Source organism: Protomyctophum parallelum (genome assembly GCF_964188405.1).
Source record: "Protomyctophum parallelum genome assembly, chromosome: 12".
Taxonomy (NCBI): Eukaryota; Metazoa; Chordata; class Actinopteri; order Myctophiformes; family Myctophidae; genus Protomyctophum; species Protomyctophum parallelum.
The window spans coordinates 8,539,187-8,563,314 of NC_139712.1; the positions used below are offsets into that span (position 1 = coordinate 8,539,187).

Below are 24,128 nucleotides of genomic sequence, written 5' to 3' on the forward strand. Positions count from 1 at the left end.
GATCAGCCAACGCAGGGAAACTGGAAGTACCCTCACTAAAAACGCCGGGCCAACGCTCCACACGTCCCAAACTCTTCTCCCTTCTGGCTCCAAAACTGTGGAATGCACTTCCCATTGCAGTCAGAACTGCAGCATCACTCCCAATCTTCCGCCGTAGCCTGAAAACCCACCTTTTCAGACTCCATCATGGCCCATAGCACTTACCCTAACCCGTTAGATAGCATTTCTGTTGGCTTAGATAGCATTTGACACAGACTTATAGCATGTTATGTAGACAGCACTATAATTGTATTGTATATAGTTATAGCACGCCATAGTACATATGTATAGCATAGTAGTAAATATGCATAGTTTATATGTATAGTGTATGTATAGTTTCATTATATAGATATTCCACTGTTACTTTCTTAGCTTACGCATGTTTCATGATATTGATAAATGCTTTTATGTGATGTATTCCTATGCTTTTGTTCTTGCTTAAATGTAAGTCGCTCTGGATTAAGAGCGTCTGCTAAATGCCTAAATTGTAAATTGTAAATTGTACTCCTTAGTGGCTACTGTTTATATTACATTATACTCCTTAGTGGCTACTGTTTATATTACATTATACTCCTTAGTGGCTACTGTTTATATTACATTATACTCCTTAGTGGCTATACTGTTTATATTACATTATACTCCTTAGTGGCTACTGTTTATATTTCATTATACTCCTTAGTGGCTATACAGTTTCAACCCTGAACCTCTGCGGGGGGGGGGGGGGGGATCACATGGTACTCGTTAAGTGATTCCAATCAGCTGTGTGGAGGAAGTGAACCCCACATAAAGGGGGTGTGGTTTCCCCCCCAGTATATTAAAATATGCTCCTTAGGAAACAGGTGTCATTCTAACAGGACTACATCTATAACTCTATGGGCTGCTTGCATTCTTCCATGCGTAGAGATTAACACACGTGACCTTTTTTGTTGTTGCAGTTTAATAACTTGTACACAGTCTGTTTCAGTTCAGAGATGCTTTCCTTATCAAACCGGATCAAACTATGTTTGTTGGCGTTCACCGCCACACTGATGTGCAGCTGTGGTCCTGTAGCGGCCAGCAGGCGCTACAGGGTTTTCTTTGACATTACTGCAGACGGCGAGTCATTAGGAAGAGTAACCTTTGAGGTCAGTGAGTATGTCTTCAGTTCTTAGTCTTGCATAATAATCTAAACAAGCTTAACATATTGTTACGGTCCAAAGTATAGCCAGTAGGAATAAAAAGTAAATTACAGTATTTCTTCCTACTTTCTGTAATTTATCTTTATTCTTATTCTTGCAGTTGTTTGCGGATGTCGTGCCCAAGACAGCAGGTAATCCTACTAGGCTATGCTGTTGCTACATGGCAATCATGTTGACATGATGATGAGAGAGTTGCTAAACAGATGCTAATAATTGGAGATTCAGTTGCATTTGGTGTTGTAGAATCTTTACACTGAGAACAAGCTCAATAGCAACTGTTTTTTAGCATTGGACACACTTCTAATCTGTATTTATTTCATGTCAAATTGGCTGTGGGGAAGAAGGTCTTACAATGCCTGCATCACATACCATACCAAGCAGGCTGCAACCTTGTATGACTTCACAGTTCACACATCTTAACACATGCGAGTGTCTTAACTATTGTTTTACTCACAGACAACTTCAGACAGCTGTGCACTGGAGAGAACCGTTTTGATTATGGTTACAAGGGATCACGTTTTCACAGGGTTTTTCCTGGGTTCATGTTGGAGGTAAGCTGACATGATTTGATTATTCCTCATCAATAAGTGGAAACTAAACCAGCACACAGAATGCTAGTGTGGATATCATGGAGTCAACATGTTTTTCATGTTTAAAGGGCGGGGATTTCAACCACGGTGACGGAACTGGAGGAAAGTCCATCTATGGATATCATTTCGACGATGAGAACTTCACTCTGAAGCACGATAGAAAAGGTACGGTGTATATTTAAGCTTTGCTCAGTGGTAGATGAAGGCTGTTCTCCCTCACTCACTGTTCTCCTGGGGTAGCATTCCACTTGAAGATTTAATTTATAAGAAAAAAAAAAAAAAAATAGTGTTGTCTCCTGCCTTTTCTAATTTCTAATGATTTGATCGGCCAAAAATATTGTGTTCATTGTCATGATTTGTCACGATCAGAGTTGGCTGTCCGCTGCTTAACCGTCTTTAAATAAATACTTTAAGAAAAGCCTGTGGGAAAAATACATTGAGATTCATTTCCTGGGCCACTCGTTGTTCTGAGAGGGGGAGGGACTGCGACGCTCTATAGCCGTTAGTGTTTTGTCGGTTATTCATTTCTTAAGGGTTAACGGTTATGGGTTGGCCATCTCTATAGTCCAAAGTTATATTCTGAATGCTTTGGTCATGTAAACAATTGAGGAATAGGAATACTTGTATTCCGGTTCCATGTAAACAGTTGGGTATGATTCTCTGTTTGGAATGAATTCATTCTGAATACATTTTTCACCACTGACGGTTGCTTATCTCTGTCTCAGGACTCTTGTCCATGGCCAACTCCGGACCGGACACCAATGGATCTCAGTTCTTCATCACCTTAATGAAAACACCCTGGTATGTAGACTCAGGCCTCACAGCAAACGACTGTGCTGTGATTAAACCATTTTGAGTTGAGATCAGATTCTAAAAATGTCTTCTACATCCTGACAGTTTTCTGAAAAAGCTATGTTTCTATGTCAGTTGTTCGATAAAAAAAAATAGAAGACCTACAAGCTTGTGGCGCGCCACTCGGTGGTGCGCTATGAGCTTGTAGATCTGCTATTTTTCAATAGCTAAAGCATAGCATTAAAAATAATACTTTATTGAAAAAGGTTGGAATAGTTTTTCCATTGATCTTCTGCTGTCAGCCTACTGTTTATATTACATTATACTCCTTAGTGGCTACTGTTTATATTACATTATACTCCTTAGTGGCTACTGTTTATATTACATTATACTCCTTAGTGGCTACTGTTTATATTACATTATACTCCATAGTGGCTATACCGTTTCAACCCTCAACCTCTGCGTGGGGGGGGGGGGGGGGGGGGGATGGCGATCACATGGTGTTCGTTAAGTGATTCCAATCAGCTGTGTGGAGGAAGTGAACCCCACATAAAGGGGGTGTGGTTTCCCTCCCAGTATATAATATGCTCCTTAGGAAACAGGTGACTAACATTCTAACAGGACTACATCTATAACTCTATGGGCTGCTTGCATTCTTCCATGCGTAGAGATTAACACACGTGACCTTTTTTGTTGTTGCGGTTTAATAACTAAAGTAAAGTCTGTTTCAGTTCAGAGATGCTTCCCTTATCAAACCGGATCAAATGTTTGTTGGCGTTCACCGCCACACTGATGTGCAGCTGTTCTCCTGTAGCGTCAGCGATCAACCCAAGGTTTACTTTGACATTACTGCAGACGGCGTGCCATTAGGAAGAGTAATCTTTGAGGTCAGTGAGTATGTCTTCAGTTAGTCTTATATAATAATCTAAACAAGCATAACCTATTGTTACGGTCCAAAGTATAGCATGTAGGAATAAAAAGTAATTTCAGTATTTCTTCCTACTTTCTGTAATTTATCTTTATTCTTATTCTTGCAGTTGTTTGCGGATGTCGTGCCCAAGACAGCAGGTAATCCTACTAGGCTACGCTGTTGCTACATGGCAATCATGTTGACATGATGATGAGAGAGTTGCTAAACAGATGCTAATAATTGGAGATTCAGTTGCATTTGGTGTTGTAGAATATTTCCACTGAGAACAACAAGCTCAATAGCAACTGTTTTTTAGCATTGGACACACATCTAATCTGTATTTATTTCATGTCAAATTGGCTGTGGGGAAAAAGGTCTTACAATGCCTGCATCACATACCATACCAAGCAGGCTGCAACCTTGTATGACTTCACAGTTCACACATCTTAACACATGTGAGTGTCTTAACTATTGTTTTACTCACAGAGAACTTCAGAGCCCTGTGCACTGGAGAGAAGGGTTTTGGTTACAGGGGATCACATTTTCACAGAGTTTTTCCTGGGTTCATGTTGCAGGTAAGCTGACATGATTTGATTATTCCTCATCAATAAGTGGAAACTAAACCAGCACACAGAATGCTAGTGTGGATATCATGGAGTCAACGTGTTTTTCATGTTTAAAGGGCGGGGATTTCAACCACGGTGACGGAACTGGAGGAAAGTCCATCTATGGATATCATTTCGACGATGAGAACTTCTATCTGAAGCACGATAGAAAAGGTACGGTGTATATTTAAGCTTTGCTCAGTGGTAGATGAAGGCTGTTCTCCCTCGCTCATTGTTCTCCTGGGGTAGCATTCCACTTGAAGATTTAATTTATAAGAAGAAAAACAATACAAATAGTGTTGTCTCCTGCCTTTTCTAATGATTTGATCGGCCAAAAATATTGTGTTCATTGTCATGATTTGTCACGATCAGAGTTGGCTTTGTCCGCGGCGTAACCATCTTTAAATAAATACTTTAAGAAAAGCCTGTGGGAAAAATACATTGAGATTCATTTCCTGGGCCACTCGTTGTTCTGAGAGGGGGAGGGACTGCGACGCTCTATAGCCGTTAGTGTTTTGTCGGTTATTCATTTCTTAAGGGTTAACGGTTATGGGTTGGCCATCTCTATAGTCCAAAGTTATATTCTGAATGCTTTGGTCATGTAAACAATTGAGGAATAGGAATACTTGTATTCCGGTTCCATGTAAACAGTTGGGTATGATTCTCTGTTCGGAATGAATTCATTCTGAATACATTTTTCACCACTGACGGTTGCTTATCTCTGTCTCAGGACTCTTGTCCATGGCCAACTCCGGACCGGACACCAATGGATCTCAGTTCTTCATCACCTTAATGAAAACACCCTGGTATGTAGACTCAGGCCTCACAGCAAACGACTGTGCTGTGATTAAACCATTTTAAGCAGAGATCAGATTCTAAAAATGTCTTCTACATCCTGACAGTTTTCTGAAAAAGCTATGTTTCTATGTCAGTTGTACGATTTTTCGAAAATGGCAGACCTACAAGCTCGTAGCGCGCGCTATGAGCTTGTAGATCTGCTATTTTTCAATAACTAAAGCATAGCATTAAAAAAAAAATACTTTATAGAAAAAGGTTGGAATAGTTTTTCCATTGATCTTCTGATTCATTCTTCCCATAGGCTGGATGGAAGGCATGTTGTGTTTGGCGAAGTCGTCAAAGGAATGGATGTGATCAAGGTGATTGAGATTTATGGCCCTGGGTCTAATTCTGGGAAGCACTCCAAGGAGATCACTATAGCAGATTGTGGAGAGATAAAGGAGATCTTGAGCTGATGGAGAGCCTCCATGGTCTGGTCCTCATATCACCCCCTAATGTGAGACTTCATATCACCCCCTAATGTGAGACTTCATATCACCCCCTAATGTGAGACTTCATATCACCCACTAATGTGACTTCAATGAGGCTCTACTGTTTGCTCAGGGTGCACTGCAGCACCCCCTGGTGGTGGTTGACAGTAATGTTACATAACAGGGACGTACATGTAAAAGAAATGAATTGACCCGTTTGGGACACATACTAAATAAAGTTGACCTTGAGACGATGTCAGTACTTTTGTTCTTTTTTTACTTTGCTTTGCCTAGTGGATTCTTGGGTAGAATGTACAGGTCGTGTTTGAACCCATTTAGACCTGAGGTCGATTCTACAAAATGTCTTCTGAAAAACATATGTTTCTATATGTCAGTCGTTCTTAAAGTATTTCATGTCAAGGACCCCCAGAATGATCTGTATTCGGTCGCGGACCCCCATCTAAAAATATGTTGTTCCAGGGAACCTCCCCCCCCCCCCCCCCCCCCCCTGCCTCAGAAGCAAATATTTTCCCCTCAAAAATAGCAGATCTAGGCCCAGGCGGTGGCGTAACCGTCTGGGCACCCGACTGGTAATCCAGTGCCGCGGGTTCGACTCCCGAGCCCGACACGGCCTTTACTGCATGTCTTCCCGCATCTCTCTCCCGTTTCCTGTCAGCCTACGCCATAAAAGGCGTAAGCCGCAAAAAAAAAAAAACAGATCTACAAGCTCTTTCCCTCTGCTCCAAGAATCCCTGACAAATCCCATTCCCGTCCTGCATCATTAACCCTGTAAAACCCGGATTCATTACTAAAAAAAATACGATTTCAACCTTATTACTACTAGGACTTATCAGAGGAAATTATTATAATAATGAATTAATACTTTACATTTGGGGGATATCTTTCACAATAATGAATAAAACATGTTCTAGACATTCCAATGATCACAAAAAAACATATTACAGTTTTTTAACTTTTAAGGTTAAAGGCCATGGGTTAAAAACAAATGTGTGAATTTCAGCCTCTGTGGGGGTATTTTATTTATACGCGAATATCAGGACCAATTGCAATGAACATCACTGATGACGTTTGCTCTAGGTAAAAAATATTATATATATATATAATTAATTAAAATATGTTGTAGTATTGCAACGCTGTTGTTTCAGGGTTAACTTTGTCCTTCAATTGTGCTCTTTCCTCTATGTACCTATGACCTATGACCTATGTACCTATAACAGTTCAATAAAACCTGCTCAACCTTTTCTATTTCCCCACAACTTCCACCTCTCTGCCTTACCCACAGTACAAAGACAACTTCCACATGTATAGAGAGTATGCACAGGCATGGTTTTCCCATCAGGACACGCCCCCCTCATCTAGACTGAGTGGCAACACATTGAGCAGCATGTTGGAGTGTTGGAGTTTGGAAGCGCTCGTTGGAAATCACTCCACCGTCCTGCCGTACCACCTGTTTCTAAATGTCACATAATGCAGGAGGCAGCAAAATGTTGTTATTGAAAACAAGCACTTACAAACTCTGACACTTGCAGGGCATTTCTTGACAGAAAGTAGCTCATAATGTTTCTATTGTTATGGAAATCAATATATGTCCGGGTGAATGTATATCTTAGTTTATTCAGAAGAACAGCAACAAGCTAAACAACATCTCTCAGTCTAGCAGGCCTAGCCTGTCTCCCTCAACATTCTCTCTCAGTTCCATCTCTCTCTAAACAACATCTCTCAGTCTAGCAGGCTTAGCCTGTCTCCGACATCTCTCAGTCTAGCAGGCTCAGCCTGTCTCCAACATCTCTCAGTCTAGCAGGCTTAGCCTGTATCCCTCAACATTCTCTCTCAGTTCCATCTCTCTCTCGTCCCCTGAGCTTCCTCCTAGGTCCTCTCTTATACCCCAATAGTAGGTCCACAGATAAACATGACCATCACAAAGGTACAATACAATGGCTGTCTTGGCTGTCAGAAACAGGAAACAGACACTATTCGTTGCCATGGTTACCATCATGCAATTGTGTTACCTGTTATTTTGTTTGTACAGTTATATTGCATTACATCGTGTATGTTTGTGTGACATGTGGATTTCATTAATATGGAAAAAGGAAATACAGCATGACTGTCAAAAATGACATATACATCCATGGTGTTTATAAATCATTGTGTTAAAAGTTGTTTTGTTTGTGTGGTTTCATTTATAGTTTTTCACGGTGGGGTAAATAAAGAGCCCTTGTGAACATCAGTTGGAGCGTTGTCTATTCTGCATCAGATGAAGATTGTTTAGGAGGAGTTTATTTATCATTCATTTGTGGTGGTACTTCCATTTGTAGGTCGCGGTTTCCATGCGGACAGAAAGCAGGGCTGCACAAGGCAATCGAGTCTAGATCGGCACAGACTCGCTCTTGAGGGCTTTATAAGTCCACTCAAGGCTGCTTGGTTTCGGACAACACTTAATATGGCGCAGCCTCGCGTGAACGCGCATATCGAGGGCAAGTGTGTAGGGCGAGTGGCGAGGAGCTGGTTTCAGAAAGGGGGTACGTGTGACATAGCCTTTTACATACAACTTGATTGGATTGAGACAGGCTTTCAGGCCAAGGTGTCGTTGCTCACAGACACGACCAGACAGACTAGCATGGAACCATATACTATATAGATTTGAGTCTTCATATTTCCCACAACACTATGGTGGATTTTTATGAAAAAAACTTTGCAGATAGAAAGAGGATAATTCAAGCTTTTCGTACAGCTGCAATGTTGGTGAGTTTAATGCAATCAGACAGGACTTTTCTGTTTGGATGAATGGGCTGTCATTAAAGGACAGAAAGTAGTTTTTTGCCACTCAGTGGGCGTTCCCGCATAACTTCCAGGTACGATGATGTCACGCGCATACCCTCTATTGCTCTCTGCCTTACCCATAGTAAAAAAGGGTTCTGTCTAACCCAGTGTGGCCAGACCCTTAGCCTTGTAATGAATCGTTCTTCTCTGTTCTACTGTTTATATTACATTATACTCCTTAGTGGCTACTGTTTATATTACATTATACTCCTTAGTGGCTACTGTTTATATTACATTATAGCCTACTCCTTAGTGGCTACTGTTTATATTACATTATACTCCTTAGTGGCTACTGTTTATATTACATTATACTCCTTAGTGGCTACTGTTTATATTACATTATACTCCTTAGTGGCTACTGTTTATTACATTATACTCCTTAGTGGCTACTGTTTATATTACATTATACTCCTTAGAGGCTACTGTTTATATTACATTATACTCCTTAGTGGCTACTGTTTATATTACATTATACTCCTTAGTGGCTACTGTTTATATTACATTATACTCCTTAGTGGCTACTGTTTATATTACATTATACTCCTTAGTGGCTACTGTTTATATTACATTATACTCCTTAGTGGCTATACCGTTTCAACCCTGAACCTCTGTGTGGGGGGGGGGGGGGGGGGGGGGATCACATGGTCTCGTTAAGTGATTACAATCAGCTGTGTGGAGGAAGTGAACCCCACATAAAGGGGGTGTGGTTTCCCTCCCAGTATATAATATGCTCCTTAGGAAACAGGTGACTAACATTCTAACAGGACTACATCTATAACTCTATGGGCTGCTTGCATTCTTCCATGCGTAGAGATTAACACACGTGACCTTTTTTGTTGTTGAAGTTTAATAACTTGTACACTGTTGTCTGTTTCAGTTCAGATATGCTTTCCTTATCAAACCGGATCAATTGTTTGTTGGCCTTCACCGCCACACTGATGTGCAGCTGTGTAGCGTACAGCAGGCCAAAGGTTTACTTTGACATTACTGCAGAAAAGATGCCATTAGGAAATGTAACCTTTGAGGTCAGTGAGTATGTCTTCAGTTCTTAGTCTTGCATAATAATCTAAATAAGCATAACATATTGTTACGGTCCAAAGTATAGCCAGTAGGAATAAAAAGTAATTTCAGTATTTCTTCCTACTTTCTGTAATTTATCTTTATTCTTATTCTTGCAGTTGTTTAAGGAGGTCGTGCCCTTAACAGCAGGTAATCCTACTAGGATATGCTGTTGCTACATGGCAATCATGTTGTTTGTTTAAACGCCGTTATACCCAACACTGATGACTTCACAGTTCACACATCTTAACACATGTGAGTGTCTTAACTATTGTTTTACTCACAGACAACTTCAGACGGCTGTGCACTGGAGAGAATGATTTTGGTTACAAGGGATCACGTTTTCACAGGGTTTTTCCTGGGTTCATTTTGCAGGTAAGCTGACATGATTTGATTATTCCTCATCAATAAGTGGAAACTAAACCAACACACAGAATGCTAGTGTATATCATGGAGTCAACGTGCTGTTTTTCATGTTTTAAAGGGCGGGGATATCATCAACGGTGACGGAACTGGAGGAAAGTCCGTCTATGGCAAGTTCAGAGATGAGAACTTCGATATGAAGCACGATAGAGAAGGTACGGTGTATATTTAAGCTTTGCTCACTCACTGTTCCCCTGGGGTAGCGTTCCACTTGAAGATTTAATTTATAAGAAGAACAACAAAACAAATAGTGTTGTCTCCTGCCTTTATTTTCTTCTTTCTAATTTGATCGGCCCAAAATATTGTGTTCATTGTCATGATTTGTCACGATCAGAGTTGGCTTTGTCCGCGGCGTAACCGTCTTTACATAAATACTTTAAGAAAAGCCTGTGGGAAAAATACATTGAGATTCATTTCCTGGGCCACTCGTTGTTCTGAGAGGGGGAGGGACTGCGACGCTCTATAGCCGTTAGTGTTTTGTCGGTTATTCATTTCTTAAGGGATAACGGTTATGGGTTGGCCATCTCTATAGTCCAAAGTTATATTCTGAATGCTTTGGTCATGTAAACAATTGAGGAATAGGAATACTTGTATTCCGGTTCCATGTAAACAGTTGGGTATGATTCTGTTTGGAATTAATTAATTCATTATGAATACATTTTGTGCATGTAACTGCATGAGGCCATTGAGTGCAGTCCTGTACATTTTCTTAATTTTGTATTATTTGAATGTGTTGCTTAGTATACATTACATGAGCACATTTGCTTTGTTACTTTTCACCACTGACGGTTGCTTATCTCTGTCTCAGGACTCTTGTCCATGGCCAACTCTGGACCGGACACTAATGAATCTCAGTTCTTCATCACCTTAGGGCCAACACCCTGGTATGTAGACTCAGGCCTCACAGCAAACGACTGTGCTGTGATTAAACCATTTTGAGTTGAGATCAGATTCTAAAAATGTCTTCTACATCCTGACAGTTTTCTGAAAAAGCTATGTTTCTATGTCAGTTGTTCGATTAAAAGAAATAGAAGACCTACAAGCTCGTAGCGCGCCACTCGGTGGTGCGCTATGAGCTTGTAGATCTGCTATTTTTCAATAGCTAAAGCATAGCATTAAAAATAATACTTTATTGAAAAAGGTTGGAATAGTTTTTCCATTGATCTTCTGCTTCTTTCTTCCCATAGGCTGGATGGAAAGCATGTTGTGTTTGGCGAAGTCGTCGAAGGAATGTATGTGATCAAGGAGATTGAGTCTTATGGGTCTAATAATTCTGGGATACCCTCCAAGGAGATCACTATCGCAGATTGTGGAGAAATATAGCAGATTGTGGAGACATAAAGGAGATCTTGAGCTGATGGAGAGCCTCCATGGCCTGGTCCGCATATCACCCCCTAATGTGAGACTTCATATCACCCCCTAATGTGAGACTTCATATCACCCCCTAATGTGAGACTTCATATCACCCCCAATGTGACTTCAATGCGGCTCTACTCTTTGGTCAGGGTGCACTGCAGCAACCCCTGGTGGTCGTTGACAGTAATTTTACCTAACGGACACGCATGTAAAAAAATGAATTGACCAGTTTGGGACACATACTAAATAAAGTTGACCTTGAGACGATGTCAGTACTTTTGTTCTTTTTACTTTGCTTTGCCTAATGGATTCTTGGGTAGAATGTACAGGTCGTGTTCGAACCCATTTAGACCTGACGTCGATTCTATAAAATGTCTTCTGAAAAACATGTTTCTATATGTCAGTCGTTCTTAAAGTATTTCATGTCAAGGACCCCCAAAATTATCTGTATTTGGTCGCGGACCCCCATCTAAAAATATGTTGTTCCAGGGACCCCCTGCCTCAGAAACAAATATTTTCCCCTCAAAAATAGCAGATCTAGGCGGTGGCTTAACCGTCTGGGCACCCGACTGGTAATCCAGTCGCAGTGTGCCGCGGGTTCGACTCCCGAGCCTGACACGGCCTTTACTGCATGTCTTCCCCCATCTCTCTCCCGTTTCCTGTCATCCTACTGTCTGTCCCTTCAAAAAACCAATAAAAGGCGTAAGCCGCAAAAAATATCTTTTAAGAAAAAAAAAAGATCTACAAGCTCTTTCACTCTGCTCCAAGAATCCCTGACAAATCCCATTCCCGTCATGCATCATTAACCCTGTAAAACCCGGATTCATTTCTACTTGCAAAAAGAATATGATTTCAACCTTACTACTACTTTTTACTACTAGGACTTATCAGAGGAAATTATGTAAAGAATATATTTTTTTTTTGCAAATTTTATGCACATTTATAATAATTATGAATTAATACTTTACATTTGGGGGATATCTTTCACAATAATGAAGCAAATATCAGGACCAATTGCAATGAACATCACTGACGTTAACTCTAGGTAAATATATATATATATGTTTTTAATTAAAATATGTTGTAGTATTGCAACGCTGTTGTTTCAGGGTTAACTTTGTCCTTCAATTGTGCTCTTTCCTCTATGTACCTATCACAGTTCAATAAAACCTGCTCAACCTTTTCTATTTACCCACAACTTCCACATGTGTTGCTCTCTGCCTTACCCATAGTAAAAAGACAACTTCCACATGTGTTGCTCTCTGCCTTACCAATAGTAAAAAGACAACTTCCACATGTGTTGCTCTCTGCCTTACCCATAGTAAAAAGACAACTTCCACATGTGTTGCTCTCTGCCTTACCCATGGTAAAAAGACAACTTCCACATGTGTTGCTCTCTGCCTTACCCATAGTAAAAAGACAACTTCCACATGTGTTGCTCTCTGCCTTACCCATAGTAAAAAGACAACTTCCACATGTGTTGCTCTCTGCCTTACCCATAGTAAAAAGACAACTTCCACATGTGTTGCTCTCTGCCTTACCCATAGTAAAAAGACAACTTCCACATGTGTTGCTCTCTGTCTTACCCATAGTAAAAAGGGTGCTGTCTAACCCAGTGTGGCCAACCCTTAGCCTTGTAATGAATCGTTCTTCCCTTCTTGTCATAGTTTTCCCAGTTTAGTGTTTCCCTTTGCACTCCTTGTTCTGTGTTTTGACTGCCTACTCATCGGGCTTGATATAATTAATAAATATCTTCATTTGAACTGAGCTGCCTCTGCCTCTCATCTTGCACTTGGGTCCTCCTACACTGTCTTGACTCGAACCGTGACAGATAATAACGAACCAACGGAGAACTGAAAACACAAGTTTTGGGCATTGCGTGGAAAGCGTGGATTGAACCCGGGCCTCCCACTCGCCAGACCAACACGGGCTGGGGGATACACATAGAATATGTTCTCAAATCATCCAATATGCATCCATTTGTTGGAAATGACTGAAAAGGACCACTAGGTGTCAGTGTTGGACCATTTATTATTACACCTCGTGCAGATTGCTGCTTATCAACCATACACGGCTATATAGTAACCTTATTTATTATTATTCATATTAGGCCTACTAACACTATTATTATTATTTAGATCCTGTTATTAATAACTGTATGGCAGTAACCAATTGCACTGTACTCTAAATTTCAATACAATGCACTTTGTACAGAAAATGTACTTTTATGTACCTATTGTAGCCTACTCCATTAGTCTACTTTAACTCGAGTAAAATCTTTGCAGAGCAATAGGCCTACCTTGCAGTAATATTTAGCAATGCATAAACATGCAGTCTCTGTCTGGTTTTGATGTTTGGGTTTATTTAATTTGTTTTTATTTCTTGAACTTGAAAATGAATGTCAGCGCTCTGTGACACTTCCACCGCCAGGGGGCGAAAGTCAACAACGTGTTTCACATTGTCACATACGCGACGACGCAAGGTTGACCCGGAAGTGTATTGCGTGTTCTTTAATTCTTATGTTATGGTCCAAACCATACACGGGCGAACGTGATGGAATTGCACACTGCACTGACTGCAGGTAGGCTAAAATCATTCCAAACACTTCAATCTGACATACATCCGCTAATTTAAAACAGCCGATCTTTGTAGGTCGGCTATTTTAGGTCTGCTGTCGTTTCGTTTGTAGCAGCAGTGGTGTCAGATGAGTGCGCTGTCTATGTAGTGCATGCACAGTCAATATGAATCAATAGCAATATTTAAAATGGTTTTGGAAAACGGCAAAAGAGATTGCAAAACCATGAAAGATTGCTGTAACAATCTTTCATGCTATTCGTTTCAAAAAGCATTAGGCCATGAGCCACCAACGTACGTGTGTGTGTGTGTGTGTGTGTGTGTGTGTGTGCGCATGTGTGCGTGCGCGCGTCATGTTATGCGTGCGCGCGTCATGTTACTGCACTGACAACTATGTGGCTGAAATGTCGTCCTAGTCTTGTATGTATTTTCTCTTGTCCTGAACCTCCTATAGAACTATTTCTAACTGCCCATTTTTGCAACCTACCTTGTTTATAGTTTGTTTATTGTGCTTTTGACCCTTGCTTTGGCAATGTAAACAATGTTTTTTCTCATGCCAAAAAAGGTCTTTTGAATTGAATTGCAGGGTAGGGGTGCAGACTATAGTCACCCAAATGCTAGCTCTGGTCCATAGCCTTCTACTGCTTCGATTCTGCCCTGCAGTATAAGGCTATGGGACTTTCAGTATTAAATCTCAAATCGAAATCAGACCATTCTCTCCTCTTTTGTGGAAATCTCACGAACGTTTGACCTATACTCACCAATAAAAAGACGGGTTGTGTCAATAGAAAGCCTACTTTCCTTAGTGGACGCACTCTGAGCCCCCCACCACACGTATAAACATACTTTTTGGCCAGAAAGGGATTTTCTTTCACCGGAGGAAAAATATTCTCTATGAGGCAGTTCTCTGGGCAAAAATCGGTAGAGGGCGCAGCGGAGTAACTAAACGTTTTTTCCTGTGGAAACTTAATCCCTTTTTGGCCAAAAAGTACCGTTTATAGTGTGGTGGTGGGGGGCTCAGAGTGCGTCCACTAAGGAAAGTAGGCTTTCTATTTACACAACCCGTCTTTGTATTGGTGAGTAGGTCAAACGTTTGTGAGATTTCCACAAAAGAGGAGAGGCTGGTCTGATTTCGATTTGAGATTTAAAACTGAAACTGAAAGTCACATAGCCTTATACTGCAGGGCAGAATCGAAGCAGTAGAAGGCTATGGACCAGAGCTACCCAAATGCTAGCCTCGGTTCCAGGCTTACTTATCTGCCCAAATGCAGGACGAGCTGACACACACACACACACACACACGGTTGTAATCCTAAAGTAAAAATCACACTAGTGTGAAGTGAGTGCTCTCACAGTGTTGTTTTCGTCAGGACTGACGATAACGTAAATGACGACGTCAACGCCCCTTTTTCCAGGACTAAGACGGACTAAAACGAACGACCCTAAAATATTTCGGGACAAGACTGACGCTGACGAGCTAAATACCGTAGCTCTGTTTGATGACGATGACGAGACGTGTGTGTGTTATTGTTGACAAGACGAGGCTACACGAAAATGTTAGTGGATTTTGACGAACAAAGTTTTAAATGCATGAAAACGTTCCGCCAATAATGTCACTGCACTCGCCGCTATCCTCCTCTCCAGTCTCCTTTCCTAGTTGGTCACGCCCATCTGCATGCATGCACACACACACACACACACACCGTCCCATTTCGACTCCGTGTGCGTGTCCTCTTCAGACCACCACCAGACTGGGGGAAGCCGGCACCGCTATGATCACTTTGCTTGTCCCCGTGGATTGGAAATAGGATTTAAAAGGCTATCCGATGATAGCGTGGATTACAGCACAGTTGTGTGCAATTATTCAATAAAGAATTCACATATCACCGCACCTCGTCAAGCCTCCAGTGTCGGCTCAATGCGAAACATGTTGCACTGAGCCTAGCCTGGAAGCTAACGTCAATCAACAACAGTAGCTCTGGTCCATAGTGTAGTTAGGACTCATGAGTTCTATGGTACTTAATTTGATCCTTTCCCCTCACTCACACCCGCGGAAGCTGTGCAGGCAGCCCCTCGTTTTTAACATAAAAAAGATGTGAAAGCCTACTTTCCTCCTTCTAACACTATGGATCAGAGCTAACGTTATTCCAACTCCCAGTAGCAGTTCAAGTACCCGACCAGATTACATGGTTTCTAACTAAACGGTTATGGCCAAATAAAATGTAAAATCTACTATGGCTGTTACTGTATGTCCACGGAAGAAACACAGAGGTGTTTTCTTATGGTCATGTCACATATTTGCTGCACCAATTGAAGCCCCCCCCCCCCCCCAAACCCTGTAGGATGCATTCCCCAAAACTCTCAGAGACATGCCCCCACCATCCAAACCTTCAATATTACTTTCCCCAGCTATTTATTTTTATTTACTTAGTGTTTTTCCTTTAATAAAGTTGTTTTTGATTCATGTCCCCCTTGTAAAGCATTTTTGGGTACTCAGAAAAGCTGTATATAAATTAATTTTGAGATATTATTACTACAAAAACAATGTTTATTGCTTAAACTTATGTATTCACTATTCATTGATTCACTAGTATACCAAAATCCATTAAAAAATGGCTCTCTCACAGTTCTTGGGTCAAATAATGATATGCGATTAAAATGTGATTAATCGAGATTAACTACAAAGCCTCTGATTCATTCGATTTTTTTTTTAATCGAGTCCCAGCTCTAATTAATACCTGTACGCTATAGACATTTTATTTAAAGACTTTTTATTTTTTGACAAACTGGACTAAAACCTTTTACTAAAATGACTAAAACTGACTAAAACCCTTAGGAGTTTCCGTCGACTAAAACTATCAAGGATAGAAATGACTAAGACTGACTAAGACTAATTAAGCATTTTTTCAAATGACTAAGACTGACTAAGACTAATTAAGCATTTTTCCAAAAGACTAAGACTGACTAAATCAAAAAAATGCCTGCCAAAAACAACACTGTGCTCTCATCATCATATATCAGATTCATCACATTCCAGCCAATCACTTTTGGCCTCCTCGAGTCCTCACTTTTCTGTCTTCACTTTACTATTTAAGCACTTTACTAGTATTACTACTACTAGTATGTCGGCAGACATCACCGTCCATTTATCCGCTCGGTCGTGTCTCCCTTCTGTGGACGAAAACCGACACCGGCACTGTTTCACCTCCTTAATTTTGTCTGCAAATTATTTAGTATTCAATGGAATTATTTGTGGCGGTGCTTTGCACGGGCAGACGACCGACACGGTACATAGGTCCATGCGGTGTTGTGTGTCTCCTCACGATGACGCAATACAAAACATTTGTGCATGTGATATTTTAGATGAAAGAAGACTTTATTTTGACTTTGAGCGACCAGGTGTTCTCACCAAAGAGAATTTTAGTGATCAAATACCTTTTTGGTCTGACTCGGTCGGATTCTGACTTTCTTTTTTTCTTTCACTAAATGCCAATAAAATCTGCATATTTAATAGAGTCGGTCGGCAACCGGAAACCAAAGATTTATTTAGTTTGTCCTTATAATAAGCAAGCATACATGGCAACACTGGCTGAAGGAAGTGAGGCACACACACATAAGGAGCCCCAGTACGTTCCCACCGAAACAGGTGGATAGGCAACCACACTAACTACCAATATTGTCACGCCACGTTGCAGAAAAACAACACAAAGCCGCTTATAATAAGCAGACATGGCAATAGTGTTGGTGTGCTACCTCTTGTCACCTCCTTCCGTCTGTGTGTTAAGAGGAGAGGAGTCCCAGTCTGGTCCAAGACGAACCAGGACCTCCACAACCTGAGGAGAGGAGCTCCAGCCGGGTCCAGGAGAAACCAGGACCTCCAGAACATGAGGAGAGGAGCTCCAGTCTGGTCCAGGAGAAACCAGGACCTCCACAGATGAAAGAGGGACAGGAAGAGGAGGCTGATGTGTCCATGTTGACGCTACTTCCTACGAATGTAAATGCAAGAAGGTTTATCCGTCAGTACTCCTACAGATTCACAGAGACACATGCAGGTATGTGGAGACTTAAGCGTTTTTCATAGTCTGATTTATCGATGGTGAGGTGACCACCGCAACTACAACGTGACGTCACGGAGCCTCGGTGAAGAGCAAACCACCGCCACCGCCCCAGCCCTTCGCTCTGTTTTTATTCACCACCGCTCCACGTTATTACAGCTCCGGTGGTCAGCTCACCACCGGAGCGGTGGTCAGCTCACCACCGGAGCGGTGGTCAGCTCACCACCGGAGCGGTGGTCACACCTCACCACCGGAGCGGTGGTCACACCTCACCACCGGAGCGGTGGTCACACCTCACCACCGGAGCGGTGGTCACACCTCACCACCGGAGCGGTGGTCACCTCACCACCGGAGCGGTGGTCACCTCACCACCGGAGCGGTGGTCACCTCACCACCGAAAATCCAGACTATGAATAGGCCTTTACTTACTTTTTACCTGTCACAATTAATACGTTGTGAGCCTCCGGGTCACAATGTGTCTCATCGCAACATATTGTGAGCTTGTAGATCCGCTATTGCCATTATTCCTGTATACTATGCTTGTACTATTCTCAGTAGTGTCTGGCGGTAAAAACTGCAAAAAAAGAAAAGAAAAGCCCATCGCCCTTCAGCCTTCCAAAGCCACTGGCCACCAGCCGTTTTTATTGCTCCCATATTAGCCCACATTACAAATGTATCCATCAATGTATCTGTTGTAAACTCTAAGTACTGGACCCACGTCTGGTACTTAGACGTGTGCCGTTTGGGTGGTGTGTGACAATCCGGTTGAAGTAGGCCTATACCTTTGGTACGGCGACAGCGGCGGCGGGCCCGGGAGAACAATAACGCAACACGAGACAGTATCACGCTAAAGGTTCACAAAGTTTATTACACACACAGGAACATAATAGTGTTGGATCATAATGACGTGACAACAAGATATGAGACATAAATACTGCAGCAAGGCTGACCTTGCTGTCACCGATATGTCTCTCGTAGCCTAACTATTAAAGTATGCTACAGTTCAGGCAGTACACAATACATAACAAGTACACTGTGACACAATACCTCCTCCCCCTTACTGACGGTATGGGGGACACAACAAAATCTGGTTTTAGGGTGTTATTTAACACAGGGGTTCTTGGCTGGGGACCCCCGGAAATGCTTTGGCCATTTTGGGCCAAATAACAATTCTGGGCGTTGGGGGGGGGGGGGGGGGGGGGTGCGTTAGCTAGGTCAGGAGGACGTTGCAGGGGGTGCACAGCCAACAGAGTTTGGGAACAGATATAGCTCTGGTCCATAGCTCTAATGCGTTGCATTTAGAGCTATCATGTTACTCTCGACTTCTGCGTGTGAGAATCGTGATGTCAATTCTTGTGGAGGAAAATCGAGATTCGCATTTGAGCAAAAATGGTGCAGCACTAGGTGGGGCCTCCTGACTGGTAGGTGAGTCAGTAGGATACAACAGCAGTGACAACACAATTAAATTCAATTCAAAGGGCTTTATTGGCATGAGAAAACATACGTTTACATTGCCAAAGCAGAAAGAACAATACAGCAATACAATCAAAACAAAAATGATGTACTTTGAAGGTCAGAATCTTCAATAGATCAACTTCTATGTACCAAGATCACTCGATGCAGGTATAGTGCAGGAATATACACAATGATTAGTATTTTTGGGTGGTTGTGTTCCATTTGATATCCTTCTATCACAGCAACTCACAAATCTTGCTGCTGTGTTTGCACATTGTTGTACTTCGCCCAGGAGATATGGGAGTTTTTTGTCATTGGTCATGTTTTCAAAATCTCCGTGTGTGGTTGTAATCTGTGGGAAGTATGTGTCTCTGATGTCTTGGTACAATGGACAGATGGTTAGGAAGTGTAGCTCGGTTTCCACTTCATTTAGTGTGCAGTGGGTGCATAGTCTGTCTTCTCTCGGGATACAGGTCTGCCTATGACGGCCTTTCTCGATCGCGAGACTGTGCTCACTGAGTCTGTACCTAGTTAAGATTTTTCTTTGTTTTGGATCGGTCACGGTGCTCAGGTATTCTGCCACTGTGTATTCTTTGTTTAGGGCCAGATAGCATTCTAGTTTACTCTGCTTTTGTGTTGCTTCTTTCCAGTGTGTCAGATAGTTTTCCTTTTGCTGTTTTATAATTTGGTTTAGTCCAATGGGTTTTCTATCTCGTGGCTCTGTTTGTGTTTGTGCCCGGAGTTCCAGGGCCAGATGGCTGAGGGGGCATCTCTCTAGAGTTTCACTGTGTGTGAGTGCCTTGTTATGGAGTGCATCTAGGTCACTTTCTTTTAGGTGGTTGTATAACTTAAGTGCTCTCTTTTTTATTTTGATTATGAGTGGGTATCGTCCTAATTCTGCCCTGCATGCATTATTTGGTGTTTTTCGCTGGGTACGGAGAATGGATTTGCAGAATTCTGTGTGTAGGGTCTCGGTTTAGTGTTTATCCCATTTTTCAAGGTCATGGTTTGCTAATGGTCCCCAGATCTCGCAACCATAGAGGAAAATTGGTTAGGCCAAGGTAGGTATAGTTTTTAGTTTGTTCTAGTGGGATTGTATTTAGGAATAATTGGTGGTTTTGGCGTCTGGGCCTTTTTTGAAATATCATGATTTTAGTCTTGGTTAGGTTCACTGTCAGGGCCCATGTCTGGGAGAATTTGTGTAGGAGATCAAGTTGCTGCTGTAGTCCTTCCTTGGTTGGGGACAGCAGCAGCAGGTCATCTGCGTAAAGTAAGCATTTGATTTATGTGTTTGCCAAGGGGATGCCTAGAGCTGTAGACTGTTCTAACGTTTTTGCAAATTCGTTGATATATATGTTGAAGAGTGTTGGACTCAGGCTGCATCCCTGTCTAACACCACGGCTTTGGGGGGAAAAGTCTGTGTGCTTTTCGCCTATTTTAACTGCGCATTTGTTGTTAGTGTACATTGATTTTATGATGTCATATAGGTTTTCCCCCCAATGCCACTTTCCAACAGTTTGTACATCAGACCCTCATGCCAAATTGAATCGAATGCTTTTTTGAAGTCGACAAAGCAGGATAATAATTTGCTTTTGTTTTTGTTTATTTGGTTGTCAATTAGGGTGTTGAGAGTGTAAATGTGGTCTGTTGTGCGATATTTTGGTAGAAAGCCAATTTGTGATTTGCTCAAGACATTGCTTTCTGTGAGAAAATTTTGAATTCTGTGGTTGAGGATCATGCAGAGGATCTTTCCGAGGTTGCTGTTTACACAAATCCCGAGGTAGTTATTTGGGTCATATTTGTCTCCACTCCGCCAATTGATTCTTCCAACATACATGCGTGTGTTGGAAGAATCGCAAAACAACTATATTGGAGAGAAAAGGTGGTAAAAAGCCAAAACTGGAAGTGTTTACCGTTGAGAATCACTGCTTTCCTTCAATTTCATCTCTCCTAGACTTCCTGCGGGTCATTGTGTGTAAAGAGGAGTTTTCCCCTGAACAGCAGAGGAGCCCCAGTCTGGTCCAGGATGAGCCAGAGTCTCCACAGTTCACAGTGAAGAGTGAACATGATGACAACCTGCCTGTAGCCTGCAGTACTTCAGCTGAACACATGGCAACACTGGCTGATGTAGAGGACTGTGTAACTTCACAACCAACCAGGGACGAACAGTTCCTCTCCTCACACTGTTCTGAATCCGACACTGAAGTGTCTGACACAAACGGTGATGAGGATTGGGCCGAGACCTGGGAAGGCCTGTCGGCTTTAAACGAACCGGACTCAAACGAGACACATGTGGAAGGACGAAGACAGTTTGATTGTGCAGATTGTGGCAAAGGCTTTAAATCACGGGTTGTGCTAAAGCAACACATGGCGACTCATAAGAGCGAAAAGCCCTTTACTTGTCCAGTTTGTGGCAAAGGGTTTGGTGACAAGGGTACAGTGCGAAAACACATGAAAATGCATTCGGGTGTGAAGCCCTTTATTTGTGACATTTGTGGCAAAGGATGTGGTGCAAAGAATCGCCTAGCAACACACATGAGGACCCATACAGGGGAAAGACCCTTCATTTGTATGGTTTGTGGCAAAGGATTTAGTAACAAGGGCCATCTAAATTCACACATGAAAATTCATACGGGAGAAAAGCCATATTCCTGTACAGTTTGTGAACATACATTTGCTCGGAAAGATTATCTAGCGAAACACATGAGGACTCATACAGGGGAAAAACCCTTCACTTGTACAGTTTGTGGTAAAGGCTGCAGCCAAAGTGGTGAGCTAAAAACTCATATGAGGACTCATACAGGGGAAAAACCCTTTATTTGTACAGTTTGTGATAAAGGCTGTGTTAACAAAGGTAATCTAAAAACACACATGAGGATTCATACAATGGAAAAGCCCTTCACTTGTACAGTTTGTGGTAAAGGCTGCAGCCAAAGTGGTGAGCTAAAAACTCATATGAGGACTCATACAGGGGAAAGACCCTTCATTTGTATGGTTTGTGGCAAAGGATGTAGTAGCAAGGGCCATCTAAATTCACACATGAGAATTCATACGGGAGAAAAGCCATATTCTTGTACAGTTTGTGAACATACATTTGCTCGGAAAGATTATCTAGCGAAACACATAAGGACTCATACAGGGGAAAAACCCTTTACTTGTACCATTTGTGGGAAAATCTGTAGTGAAAAAAGTTATCTGAACATTCACATGAGGACTCATACAGGGGAAAACCCCTTTATTTGTACAGTTTGTGGTAAAAGCTGTGTTAACAAAGCTAATCTAAAAACACACATGAGGACTCATACAGGGGAAAAACCCTTTACTTGTACAATTTGTGGGAAATTATGTAGTGAAAAAGGTTATCTGAACATTCACATGCGGACTCATACAGGGGAAAAACCCTTTATTTGTACAGTTTGTGGTAAAGGCTGTGCTAACAAAGCTAATCTAAAAACACATATGAGGATTCATACAGGGGGAAAGCCCTTCACTTGTACAGTTTATGGTAAAGGCAGCAGCCAAAGTGGTGAGCTAAAAACTCATATGAGGACCCATACAGGGGAAAGACCCTTCATTTGTATGGTTTGTGGCAAAGGATGTAGTAACAAGGGCCATCTAAATTCACACATGAGAATTCATACGGGAGAAAAGCCATATCCTTGTACAGTTTGTGAACATACATTTGCTCGGAAAGATTATCTAGCGAAACACATGAGGACTCATACAGGGGAAAAACCCTTTACTTGTACAATTTGTGGGAAATTATGTAGGGAAAAAGGTTATCTGAACATTCACATGAGGAATCATACAGGGGAAAGACCTTTTATTTGTACAGTTTGTGGTAAAGGCTGTGCTAACAAAGGTAATCTAAAAACACACATGATGATTCATACAGGGGAAAAACCCTTTATTTGTTCAGTTTGTGGTAAAGGCTGTGTTAACAAAGCTAATCTAAAAACACACATGAGGATTCATACAGGGGAAAAGCCCTTCACTTGTACAGTTTGTGGTAAAGGCTGCAGCCAAAGTGGTGAGCTAAAAACTCATATGAGGACTCATACAGAGGAAAGACCCTTCATTTGTATGGTTTGTGGCAAAGGATTTAGTATCAAGGGCCATCTAAATTCACACATGAGAATTCATACGGGAGAAAAGCCATATCCTTGTACAGTTTGTGAACATACATTTGCTCGGAAAGATTATCTAGCGAAACACATGAGGACTCATACAGGGGAAAAGCCCTTTACTTGTACAATATGTGGGAAATTCTGTAGTGAAAAAAGTAATCTGAACAGTCACATGAGGACTCATACAGGGGGAAAACCCTTTATTTGTACAGTTTGTGGTAACGGCTGTGCTAACAAAGCTAATCTAAAAACACACATGAGGATTCATACAGGGGAAAAACCCTTCACTTGTACAGTTTGAGGTAAAGGCTGCAGCCAAAGAGGTGAGCTTAAAACACACATGAGGACTCATTCAGGCGGGCAGACCCTTTAGTTGCACTTTGTGGTGAATGCTTTGGTCAAAAATAAAATAAAACAAAAAACTAATGATTGAACTGCTGACAGTAACTTGTGTTTTCTAAGTTGACACGCAATATCGCACAAACAAAATATATGATCATCAATTTTAATCCAGGATAAAAGTTCAGAAATATGTTTGGTAGAATATGTGTCCGTTATATCTGTAACAATGCTTCTCATAAATAACCTTTAATACCGTTGGAAAGCTTGTTTGTGTCCCTTTTAAATGGTCCTCCATTTCTAAGGAACATGCATTTGTGGGAGGAGCAGTGCAGCTGAACAAGCAGAATAAGCACTGTTGCATTGGCCATCTTCCATGGCTGAAGAAAGCCACAGACTCAGCTGTGCTGCCCAGTGTATACAATTACGCAATGTGACATAGCTATGTTTACGAAATGCTGTACACCTTCAACTGTATATAGCCTACTGCTTTGGCAATGCAAATGTATGTCTTCTC

General features: G+C 41.7%; 1 protein-coding gene across 1 annotated transcript; it reads left to right on the top strand.

Moving 5' to 3' along the window:
* Nucleotides 1-1,010: 1,010 nt before the first annotated feature.
* Nucleotides 1,011-3,152, top strand: LOC310867494 (uncharacterized protein; the record flags this gene model as incomplete). The annotated part of the gene is made up of 6 exons (XM_083777609.1): nt 1,011-1,163; nt 1,318-1,348; nt 1,674-1,768; nt 1,876-1,972; nt 2,533-2,608; nt 3,125-3,152. The coding sequence occupies 6 exons, from the start codon at nt 1,011-1,013 to the stop codon at nt 3,150-3,152; spliced, it is 480 nt and encodes a 159-aa protein (XP_083633735.1).
* Nucleotides 3,153-24,128: the final 20,976 nt, after the last annotated feature.